This window comes from Budorcas taxicolor, chromosome 11, assembly GCF_023091745.1.
Source record: "Budorcas taxicolor isolate Tak-1 chromosome 11, Takin1.1, whole genome shotgun sequence".
In the NCBI taxonomy this organism is placed as follows: domain Eukaryota; kingdom Metazoa; phylum Chordata; class Mammalia; order Artiodactyla; family Bovidae; genus Budorcas; species Budorcas taxicolor.
The window spans coordinates 11,902,184-11,914,494 of record NC_068920.1 but is presented as its reverse complement, the minus strand read 5'-3'; the positions used below and the strand labels follow the sequence as shown (position 1 = coordinate 11,914,494).

General features: G+C 50.9%; 1 protein-coding gene across 1 annotated transcript in view; it reads left to right on the top strand.

The window, feature by feature from the left end:
* Positions 1–3,388: 3,388 nt before the first annotated feature.
* Positions 3,389–12,311, top strand: part of F13A1 (coagulation factor XIII A chain) — a 139,915-nt gene continuing 130,992 nt past the window's right edge. The window contains exons 1-2 of the mRNA XM_052648391.1: positions 3,389–3,438; positions 5,413–5,560. Coding sequence (XP_052504351.1) covers positions 5,431–5,560 — 130 coding nt within the window. The 5' untranslated portion in view covers positions 3,389–3,438; positions 5,413–5,430. The remainder of the gene's footprint in view (positions 3,439–5,412; positions 5,561–12,311) is intronic.

Genomic DNA, 12,311 nt, shown 5'->3' with positions numbered 1-12,311 from the left:
GGGTACAGTCAGACAAGCTTATGTCCAGCCGCTCTTCCTCCTGAGAACCTGGGCACTGGTCCTGCCAGGCAGAGGGGGCCGTGCGACCAGCTCCAATACCATTCCCGGGCTCTGGGTCTCTGACGACCTCTATGGTGGCAGCATCTCACATATGTGGCCACAGCCCATGGCTGGGAGTCCAGCTGGACTGTGACGCCGCCATTGCACCTTTGCACCTGGCTTCCTTTGACCTTTGCTTTTTCCCTTCGCTGATTCTGATTTGTATCTTTTCACCGTGATGAGTCATGACTATGAGGCTGGCAGTCTGGTGGGTCCACCTTGCGATTCACTGAATCTTGGGTGATCTTGGGACCCTTCCTGCAACACTGGCATGGTAAGGCCGTCTTTGCAGGCTGTGTTTCCCTGACTCCTCTGTTAACTGATTTTAGTTGACTTTAGCCAATGGCAGACGACGGAGGGAGTGAGGGTGAGGAAAAAAGAGACAAGCTAGAGCGGCCCTTCCCTCCCACTGGACCTCAGTGTTTCTGGGGATGGGTGCAGCTCAGGTGGCTCCAGTTTCCGCCACGTAACCCGGCTCGTGTACTGTGAGGACCCCAGCTCCCCCCTTGCTCCTGCTGGCTCACCTTGCCTTGTTCAGCACCTTGTATCTTCCTTCACCTGTGTAACCAATCTTCTGTGTTAAGTTCCCTCTTTAGAAACACCTCAAGGCGTTTTTGTTTTCCTGGCTGAATCCCGCCTGCTAAGTTCCTTAAATACATACACTGTGCCACTTTCAAGCCAAGCAAGGGACATTCAGAGACAAGACGCTAGAGAAGGAGGGTGTGTTCAGTTGTGGCCGACTCTTTGGGACCCCGTGGACTGTAGCCCGCCAGGCTCCTCTGTCCATGGGATTTTCTAGGCAAGAAGATGGGAGTGGGGTTCCATTTCCTTCTTCAGGCAGCCATCCTGACCTGGGGGATCGAACCCATGTCTCTCGTCTCCTGCACTGGCAGGTGGGTTCTTTACCACTAGGGCCACTGGGAAGCCCAGACACTCTAGACCTGAACCTCTGCATCCAGTTGCTCCTGTAGAAGTCCAGCAAGGGTTTGCCCTGCAGGCAGAAAATCTTGGGCTGATTTCTAAGCCACAGGACTGTGGGGAAAGGTCTATAACATGGATGGGCTTCAACCACATGCCAGGGCTTGGTGCCCTCGGACACTCTCCTATTGACACTATCTGTTGGGCACAGGGAAGGCCATCGCATGTTCAATGCTTCTGGGTTGGTGGTCTGGTAGAGTCAGAACGTTAAGCAGCATGCATGCATGTTCACACAATACTCACTGAGTCTCGGGCCAAAAGCATCACTGGGATGGTAGTTGTGAGGGTGGTGGGCTGGTCTCAGATGCACAGCACAGCCAGGAATCCCAGGGGGGTCTGGTGACTGTGGAACCTAGTCTGGAGGGTACAAGGCTGACCGCTCTTCTATAGACCCCACATGGGCAAGGGTATCTAGGAACCAGGACATTTCTGGTCCAGGGTTTTTATCTCATCTTAGACACGAGTGTGAGTTATCACTGGGACATGCCAAGTGAAGACGGCTGGTGGGCGGTTAGAGAGGGCAGGCTGAAGTCCATGGCTAAAGACCTAGAAGTGGGAGGAGTCAGGATGGAAACTGGAAGCATGAGGGTTGCTAAAATGATCAAAGGAGCCTGGGTAGCTCAGAGCAGAGTCCTGGCAGTGCACCTCGCAGAGGCGAGGGGCAAAGGCCTCCCAGGCAGGAGCGGGCAACAGAGCTCAATGCCTCCAAAGGTTAGATAAATGGGAACTGAACCCTGCCCTTTGGGTTTAGCACAGGCCCAAGTGGTGGCTCAGAAGGTAAAGCGTCTGTCTATAATGCGGGAGACCTGGGTTCGATCCCTGGGTTGGGAAGATTCCCTGGAGAAGGAAATGGCAACCCACTCCAGTACTCTTGCCTGGAAAATCCCACGGATGGAGGAGCTTGGTGCAGGCTACTGTCCATGGGGTCGCAAAGAGTCGGGCACGACTGAGCAACTTCACTTTCTGTCTTTCACTTTCTTTCACTTTGCTGGTGACCTTGAACTACAGTTTCAGTGGAATCAGGTGAACAGAAGCTTGCAGTGAAGAAGGGAAGAGAAAGGGCAGTAGCAGGGGTGTACGGGTTGAGGAAAGGATTTTAAAAACCCTGGAGAGAAGTGGCGTTGAGGACAATGCCCATGGGAAGCAGTTGTTCGAGGCATGGAGCACAAGGACCAGGAGAAAGAGTGGAGAAGCCCTACAAGGGCCTAAAGACGGTGACGGGAACCCAGGGCGGGCGTCGGGGGACACAGCGCGCTTGGCCATGGGCAAGGGGTGGGCGGGGCAGTAACAGGGAGAGACAGAAAGGACGGGAGTCTGCAGGCGAGCTCACGGACTCGAAACTTGAAGCATTCTCACGATGGCACCTTTTCAGTTTTCTATTAAATCAGATCAAGCAGCAGGGTCAGAAACTGGAAGACAGTAAGGGCGGTCAGAAAGAGCCATGGCTGAAAGAAAGCGTGGCTCAAGACAGGAAGACTCGGGAGGGAGAATACATGGAAACTTTTAGAGGGAAATGTCTCTTTTCTTTTTCCTCCCATCATTTCAAAAGAAACCAAAATAGTTTTCAGGGGGGAAAAAATTAAAAAAACAAATCAACAAGCGCTATTTTCTCATCTTTGTGGCAGCGTTCAGGGTATTCTCACCTTCCTTCTGGCAGGCAGCCCCCCTCCCCCAGCCCCATGCGACGCAGCAAAGCTTGTGGTGGGTGGTGGGTGCTGGGTGGTGGGTGCTGGGTGGTGTGTGCTGGGTGCTGGGTGCTGGGTGGTGTGTGGTGTGTGCTGGGTGGTGGGTGCTGGGTGCTGGGTGGTGGGTGGTGTGTGCTGGGTGGTGGGTGGTGGGTGCTGGGTGGCAGGTGGTGGGCCAGGGGCACCAATGTTTGTCCCTTCAGTTTTACACATGCTGCGTGGTCACTGCTGTCTGTGACCAGACCCCTCCTCCTGGCCAGCCAAGCTTGGAACTCTGGAGGGCAAAACTGCCCCCTTGAGTGCGGAGACCTTTCCCCCCCAACCCTCTGACCTAAGGGCCAGGGTGCGGTCTGCCCAGCCCTCTGCTCCCAGTGGCCGGGGAGGGGGCGGCAGATTGGAGGTGGGCGAGGTGAGAAGCAGGACCGCAGAGAAGGGGCGCAGGCAGGCAATGCAGGAGAGAGACGGCAGGACGGCGGGGTAAAGAGAAAGTCTCAGAGAGCGCTGCTGGCTCCAGCTGTCAGGCAGTGGGAGGAGAAATCGCTGTGGGACGGGAGGGGGGGCGTTCTTAGGAAGTTATTTAAGAACCAACTTTCTGGTCGGTCCTGTGTCCTTTTGAGGAAGTACCCCAGAGACGCCCAGAGCCGGCCCGCGCTGGGGCACCTCGGAGGGAGCGCAGGTAGGCCGCCCGCCGCCGCCCCTCCTGCCGGCATCCCGCCCGCAGCCCTGCACGCGGGGGTCCCGGGCCGCCGCCTCCTCGGTCCGCTCCCGCCCCTGGGTCTCCGGGCCAATGCTCGGGTGGTGCTTGGAGAGCAGGGGCCGGGACGGAGGCAGCCCGGCTACTCCACTTCGTTCTTCACCCCTAACTCTGCATCCACTCAGCCCCGCCGGCTTCTGAGCTGGGGCTTCCCTCAGGTACCCGTCCTGGGAAGCTTTCCTAAAGGCGCTGCTGGCTGACCCCTAAGCGGCCCCTAAACGGCAGCTGGGGTCTCCCCCTCAACAGACAGGGGAGCAGACTAAGGAAAGAGGATGCAAAGGGCGGGGAGGCGGAGGGGGCGGGGAGGGTGGAGGAGACCCAGGTAAGAACAGCTTCCTGCTGCAGCTGGGGTCCGCGGCTTAGCTCTCCGTCTCCGGAAGCAGGCAGAGCCGACCTTGAGCACCTCCCCCGCCCCCCGGACCTGGCAAGGAGGCAGGGCCTGTGCCCACCTGCACCCACCCAGCCCGGCCTGCACTGGCCTCTCTCTCTCACCTGGCAGGCACTTGGGGGTCCCCAGCCTCCAGTCCTCCCTCCCCAGGAACTACTGCTCAGCACCCCGCTCCTGGAGCCCCCACCCCACCCCTGCCTGCACCGGCCCATAGCCACCTTGCAGCCCCCTCGGCTGCTCCGCACCAGAGGACGCCTCTGTCCTGCCTGGTCTGTTAATTCTTCTTCTCTCCCCCACCGCATAACCCACAAGATACTGTAAATAGGACTGCAGGTATTTACGGCCCCTCCGCTCAGACTTGGCACTTCCAAACACTGCTGTCTCCTTCCAAACCCCAGCGCCCGGGGAAGGGGCTCGGGGCCTCCAGCGCCGCAGTCTTTGCTCAGCTAGCCCCTGGGCAGCTTACCCCTAACAACGGTCTTCCCCTCCCCTCCCACCTTCTCACACCCTTCCCTGGAGCCTCCATAAGGCTGCGCTTCATCTTCAGAGGGTGTGCCTGGCTTTTGGAAACAGCCAGAGAACCCGGAGTCCTGACTGGGTAACCCAAAAGCTGGAGACAAAGTCTCCCTTCATTTGGCCCCTCGGTCAACAAGTGCCGACTGGACCCCAACGGGGAGGTGTGGCGTTTAAACTGGTCGTTTGTCTGCCCAGACTCGGAAGGAAGGGGAAGCAGGCTTGGGGCAAGGGCAGTGTAGCCCCGGGGAGGGAGTCCTTTGAAAACGGGCTATTTATAGCGCTCTCTAATATCGCAGGCGCCTCCGGGTTACCTGCCCAAACTTTCCTCTCCCTAGTCCTGCTCCCTGGGGTCCTGGCTCCAAAGCAGTGACCACCACGTTCGCACACCCTCCCGGCTTCACTGCTGCACCATGTCAGGCTCGAGTGTAAGCATCCCTAGACTGGAAGCTTTGAGGGCAAGCATCCTTCTCTATGGTTCTCTGCACATCCCAACTGGCCAAACCGCAGCCTGGCACAGAGGGGACTCTTGATAAATACTGGCTGCATTAACTTGCAGGCATGAATGTTTGAAAGAATGCCACTTATCTGGCGTGAGTGTATGAGTTTATTCTTCCAGTGAGGACACCTCACCAGTCTACAGAAAATGGGCAGAGGTACCTGCATAAACATTTCTTCCAAGAGATGCCCTTTGGGGCAATGAGAAAAAGACCCCGCTCTCCAAAATCTTTTACAGCTTTCATTGCTCCAAATAAGCCCTCTTTCTCTGCTTTCCGTGTTTTCACAAACACGAAATCCCCCCCCCGAGATCCCTGGGGAGCTGTTCTCTGTCATTAGACTGATCCTTCCTGCCACATCTCAGGGTTTATTTATGCGAAACTCAAAATGAGTTGCTCAAGTCACGGACAGATACATCTGTTTCTCCCCTTTTGAATCCTTGTCGCAAAAGTAACTGGCTTCACGTTCCTGTCTGTGTCTCCATTGCTCCCCCCAAGGAACCTGTGAGGCTGAGGATGTCGGAGTCCTCCGAGACCGCTTTCGGAGGCAGGAGAGCCATCCCCCGCAACACCTCCAATGCAGCAGAGAACGACCCCCCCACTGTGGAGCTGCAGGGCCTGGTGCCCCGGGGCTTCAACCCGCAAGGTACGGGCCCCTCCCTTGGCCCCCAGAGTGCTGGGTCAGCCCCCTCCATCTCCACTGAGCTCCCACCAAAGCTGGCCCCCTGCCAGTCTCTTGTTTAAAGAAGGGCCTCCAAAACCCTCTCTTGAGTGGTAAAAGCACCAAAGATCAGGATTTGTATCCCAGTTCTGTTACTTCATCACTTTGTGATGTCAAGAGCTTCCCTGGTGGCTCAGTGGTAATGAATCCACCTGCTAATGCAAGGGAGGAGGGTTCGATCCCTGGGTCGGGAAGATCCCCTGGGGAAGGAAATGGCAACCCACTGCAGTATTCTTGCCTGGAGAATCCCATGGACAAAGGAGCCTGGCAGGCTACAGTCCATGGGGTCGCAAAAGAGTCAGTCATGACGAAGTGACTAAACCACCAGAACAGTGATGCCAAGGAGGTCACCTCTTCGAAGCAAGGCCATTAGCGGAGGCCTCTTGCTGCCCTACTGGTCTGTTTCAAAGAATGTTCTCTCGCTGGAAGTTTCCACTTCCGAAACCCCGTGGCCGTTTCGATTGTTTGGCTCCCACCTCCTTCCTACCCTGGGCCGTGTGTCCACTGCTGTGCTGGAGAGAGAGGCTGGGGTCTGCTGTAACAGGGACAGGGGCCCCGGGCACAGGCACTGTGACTGTGCCCCCTGCTCGCACCTCTACCCGTCCAGAGGGACTTGCTCTGGGAACAGTCAGCCGTGCTGATCCCCTCCCAGCCCTGGCTGCTGTCAGGGGGCCCGAGTGCCAGCGGTGGCTTGGTGACACAGACACCATTCCCTTGGGAATGGCAGGGACACTCAGACTCATGTCCCTGAGCAGAAACCTGCAGGGAACACCCAGGGACCCAAACCCGATTCTGCTCCTGAGGGGCTCTGTGTTGGTTTCCCCGGGGAGTGAACACCCCCTTCTAGGGGAGGTGTTCACGATCACCCTGTGGGGTGTGGTTAACCTGCTCAGCCCGAAAGAGACCAGAGCTTGAAAGAGAATGGCAAGGACAATGCTGGTTATGAGCAAACCCAGCAAGTTGGAGAACAGCTGGGCATGATGGCATGTTCGATTGTGTTAGTATCATGTCCAGATGACGTGATATCTAATTGTGAAGACAGAGAGAAACCCCAGGACCACCCATAGGGCTCCATCCAGACTGGGAGCTTGGGCTCACGGAACTGAAGGGCGTCTTCGGCTGAGTCCAGGGGCTGAGACACGGTGTTAACGTGGAGTTCTGAGCCCTGTCTCCCTTCCAGGTGCTGCACACTGTACCATTAGAGCCACAGAACTGAGTTTAAAAGGACTTGCTAATCAGCTCGTCTGAATCGCCGCGTTATAGGTTGGGATATCGAGACCAAAGCAAGCACTTGATGTTCACATCTTCACTGCTTAGTCTAGGAGCCTTCCTTCCTTCTTTCTTCTTTTTAGAAGCAGATACAATTGGAAAGCATGCAGATATTAAATTACCAACCAAGGTACCTTGGTATAACCAAACAAGTTATCTTGTTTCAGTTTTCTAGCAAAATTCCCCTCCTGCAGAGAAGACTCTGGGACCCAGGAGAGGGGGGCAAGGTGCTAAGAAGTGGGCTGGGGGAGCAGAAAGTGAAAGGGGTACAGAAGAAGCGGGAGATGCCACAGAGGCAGTGAGGTGTCACAAAGTGTCCCCTGGTCCATGACTCAGAAGACCCAGGGTCCTGCCCAACATCTTCCACTTGCTCACTTTTGGGCCATGGGGGCACATCGTGAAAATGACCAGAACCTCAGTTTTCCCATCAGCAAAATGGAGCAATATCCACTTCACAGTCATCATGAGGCTCAATGACCAGTGGCTGTGAGAATCTTGATTAATATGTGCTCACTGATTCAGACGATATAGATTATCACACCTCTGCAAAGTCTGGAACCCACACATGGGAACCTTGATCTAAGGCTAATGTGTGTAGCCTGCAACCCTCAGATATCAAAAATGCAACAAAATGTTGCCAATAAGAAAATTGCCAGAGAACTTGAGTGGTTAGTTCAATTTTTTAAAAATCTAGAAATACTAATTTTTTGGTTGCTTATTTTTGGAGGCAGGGGTAGGGAGTTATTTTGAACTGACTTATTTGGAAATATCAGTCATTATTTGCTTGGCAGTCAGATGTGTCCACAGCCCGAGTGACATTCTGGGATACTTATGACAGGCCCTGGTATGGAGTGGGGGTGTGTCCAGTGAACAGTCAGTCCCTTGAGAACTGAATGACTCATTAGTCCTAGAGTCATTGTAACCTTATTAATAACAGGTTTCTGATTTCATAAACATGTATCCATTTAGTAGTTCTACAGATGAGCTAAGTGCTGCATGCACCGAGGAAGGACCTGTGAGCCCAGAAGGCATAGAAGTAAGTCCCAGATGAGTAGAACAGAAAAAAAAAAAAAAAATATATATATATATATATATATATATATATATATATATATAATCTGATCAAGGAGGGCCAGTTCCCAATATCCTTTATATTTCAAAAGTCTGTTTAATTGTACTAAAAGTGGGTTTTCTGGGACTAAATATGTCTTCTTTACCCCAAGTCCCTGTTAAGACCTGGTCACGTGGGTTTAAGTGCCAGCTTCTTGTAGGTTTCTCGGCCGCCAGTGGAGGACTTGCATCATCTCGATCCCATCTGAAGATGGCTGCTTCCAGGACTGTTGCTGTTCAGGCACTCCGTCGTGTCTGACTCTTTGTGACCCCATGGACTGCAGCACGCCCGGCTTCTCTGTCCTTCGCTATCTCCCGGAGTTTGCTCAAACTCATGTGCATTGAATGAGTGATGCCATCCAACCGTCTCATCCTCTGCTGACCCCTTCTCCTCCTGCCCTCAATCTTTCCCAGCATCAGGGTCTGCTTCCAGGATAACAAAGTCCTAAGCCACACTCTCTTCATTGGCCTCATGGTAGTTTTCCAGGGCGTCCCTTTAGCAAGCTGCTCTTGTGAGATGGACTGAGAAGGGTGGAGAGGCAAGAGGAGGAAGAGGGGGGAAATGCCGGATTTTCCCCTTTGCGTAGTCTTGTGGCGGCGGATGTAGACAATGTATATTGAGTGTATGTAATGCCTTTACTAGGGATTCCCAGGTAGCTCAGCAGTAAAGAATCCATCTGCCAGTGCAGAAGATGCGAGTTCAGTCCCTGGGTCGGGAAGATCCCTGGAGAAGGAAATGACAACCCACTCCAGTATTCTTGCCTGGGAAGTCCCCTGAAAAGAGGAGCCCGGTGGGCTACAGTCCATGGGGCTGCAAAAACAGTCGGGCATGGCCAAGCGACTAAACAACAACGCTTTTAATGCAGGGCTTCAGTGCACATTTGGTTAAGAATGATTTTTGCCTGTATTTCAAAATGTACAAACAAACATAAGGATCCTCCCATATGGCAGCACGCGCTGTAAGAAACATTGAGATGTTTGAGCTGACGGTGGAGCCCAGGCCGTGGTGGTGTTTGATGTTCTCCTGTATTTTTAGGGACCCTTCATGGCTCCCCTTTGAACTCAACTGTAGCTGAGAGAAATATCTGGAAATCCCCTCAGCTTGTTTGGATTTGCATCTCTTTCTAATAGGCTGTGCTGCTTGCTCATTTGGTGTTTTTGAAAATCGCTCCACAGCCTTCCCGGTCTCAAAGGTTATTTCAGCAGGAGATGTAATGTTCCGGAAGATAAGCTTGTATTCTTGCTCTGGTTCGACTCTCTGTTGGCAACAATAGGGATCATTTGCAGCCGTAATTATAATTCTCATTTGACAGGTCTAACGCAATTTGAATTCAAACTGGAAAGCAAGCTCAATCTATAAGAAAAAGAAAATCAAATGCAGGCAGGATCTAGTATTTTCAGGCTAACGGGGTCTGTGCCTTTCTGATCATCTCCCCGCTCCCTGCCCCTCCCTCCACATCAGAACTAAATCAACTACTTGACTAGTAGGTCGTCTCTCCTCTGTGCAGAGGAAACCTCTCTGGGTTCAAGATTACTGAAAGAATAAAAAAGACCCTCAGTGCACAATTAAGAGATGATGCTGTGTAGAACCAGTTCACACTTAACCTCTTGACTTGTGGGAAAATGTTCAATGATTGTGTCAGGAACTATACCAAGATCTCTATGGGGACACACAAATGAACAAGTCAACCCCTGGCCTCAAGCAACTGTCCATCTAGTGGTTGGAACAAATAAGTGAGAGGAGTGACCAGTGGTGTCAGTGGACTGGGGAAGAGGTTGAGGAGCGCCTCCTGATGGAAGGACGCCTGAGTTAGGGCATAGACGATGAGTAAGAGTGTTCCAGGCAGACGAGTGTGTGGAAGGGCATTTCTAGCAGAGGGAACGGTGTATGTTAAGTAGTGAGGACAAGAGAGGGAAGAGGCGCCTGGGAAAGGTAAGCCGAAATCGCCTTCTAACAGGCTTTGAAGACCTTACCTTTCCTCCTCCAGACACAGGACACTTATCGAGGATTCTAATTAGCAAGTGACATGATCAGAATTATGTTTATTTAAAAAATGCTAATGTTAAGAAAATGGGGAGAAGGAGGCACATTTGGGGACTGTTGAGATACTTCAGGCCAGAAGAGAAACAGACCAGAGGGGTTTTAGTTCCTGGAGAGAGCATTAGACTCAGTTTTCTCATTCTAGCCTTTGCTGAGCATTTCTTACACATTCAGGATACAGGGCATTTTTCTTCTTTTTTCTTTTTTTCTTGGCCATGCCACACGGCATGTGAGATCTTAGTTCCCCAACCAGGGATTGAACCCATGTCCCCTACATTGGAAGCACGCAGTCTTAACCACTGGGAAAGTCCCTCAGAGTACAGGACATTTTAATATTAATAGCCACAGTTAAAAAACAATAAGCTGTTTAAGAAAATGTTATTAATGATTCTAATGAATGATGGTTTAAAATTCTGGGTATTCAAAAGGAATATGAGAAAGGAAACTTTATCCTGTTGTTTTCACAATAAAGAGACCTAGCTCCCCATAGACAGTATTTATACCTATTGTTTGATAATAATATTATCAGAGATTGCATGGAGAACTCAGTTCACTAGGGAATTCCTAGAATATGAACCTAGACACTTAACTTATTTAAGGGTTCCATCTGTGACAGGTATAATCATTCTCTGAAGAATATTTTTACAAACTAAGGAGAAAATAATCTACTTTTAATCCAATTTTTTTCCTATTAGGAGAAGGGTAGGAGGACAGGGAGGCAGCTGGCTCATGAGGAGAGATTTTTTTTTAGCGGTCCATTTTCTGATGTTTTGGAATTAGGCTAAATTGTGTTAGGTAGACTTTTTGAAAGCTGTCACTTTGAAAGAGAAAGCTGCCAAGTTTCCAGCTACAATATCTCTCTAAAAGACAAAAAAAAAAAAAAAAAGAACGTGGCTTAGCAATGAGTTGCTCCATTCTGCCAGTAAGTGGGCTTGGCCAGGGAGAAGCAAATTCATTTCCTGTTTGTGGCAAATGGAGCCTAGGTGATGAGAAGTTTCCTTCAATCTAAACCGTGTCTTGTTAAGCCAGTAAACAAAAGGAGAATCAATATGCCAGCTTAATAAGTGTTTACGGAGGCCCTGCTATGTGCGAAGGAGCAATACCAAGCAAAAGGTTCAAGAAAAATGTACCACTTTCTTGATATCTTATGACAACCTGTGCTCATATCTGCAGACAACCATCTGCAGAGTCCTTGCAATTATGAGGTATTAAAAGAAAAAAATACTTGATTGATCTGGGAGTGATGAGCTGTGAGCAGTAAAGGAAAAGGGGTTCATTCAGTGGTGCTGGAGACCTCATCTCCTTCTCCAAGACTTGGGGTAACTCTTAGTAAATCTATAAATTGTTGTTGTAGTTCAGTTGCTAAGTCATGTCCAACTCTTTGCAACCCATGGACTGCAGCACGCCAGGCTTCCCTGTCCTTCACTATCTCCTGGAGTTTGTTCAAACTCATGTCCTGAGTCGGTGATGCCATCCAACCATCTTATTCTCTGTCATCTCCTTCTCTTCCTGCCCTCAATCTTTCCCAGCATCAGGATCTTTTCCAATGAGTCAGCTCTTCGCATCAGGTGGCCAAAGGATTGGAGTTTCAGAATCAGTCCTTCCAATGAATATTCAGGACTGCTTTCCTTTAGGATTGACTGGTTGGATCTCCTTGCTGTCCAAGGGACTCTCATGAGTCTTTTCCAGCACCACAATTCAAAAGCATCAGTTCTTTGATGCTCAACCTTCTTTATGGTCCAGCTCTCACATCCACACGTGACTATTGGAAAAACCATAGCTTTGACTATAGGGACCTTTGTTGGCAAAGTGATGTCTCTGTCTTTTAATATGCTCTCTTGGTTGGTCATAGCTTTTCTTCCAAGGAGCAAGCAGCTTTTAATGTCACCATCCATGGTGATTTTTGAGCCCAAGAAACTGAAATCTGCCGCTGATTAGGAGATTACATTGGCGAGAGAGCAGCGTGTCTACCACTTCCTTCTTCTTCTAAACAAAACTCTCCTGCTCATCGCCCTCCTGCAGGTCACACCCATCTACCTGCAGTCTAGAGAATTATTTCTTTAAACTCTCAACTTTTCAGTGGAGCATCTAATCTTCCATATCTTAGTCATTTTATTTTTTAAATGGAAGATTTCTCTTAGTTTCAATGATTTGAGCATGAACTTTTAAGAGCTTGTATAGGAAAATTTTACTTACCATCAACTTAATTGTTTCCCACTTAGGGTACCACTGTGATTCCCTATAATTTTTTTTTTC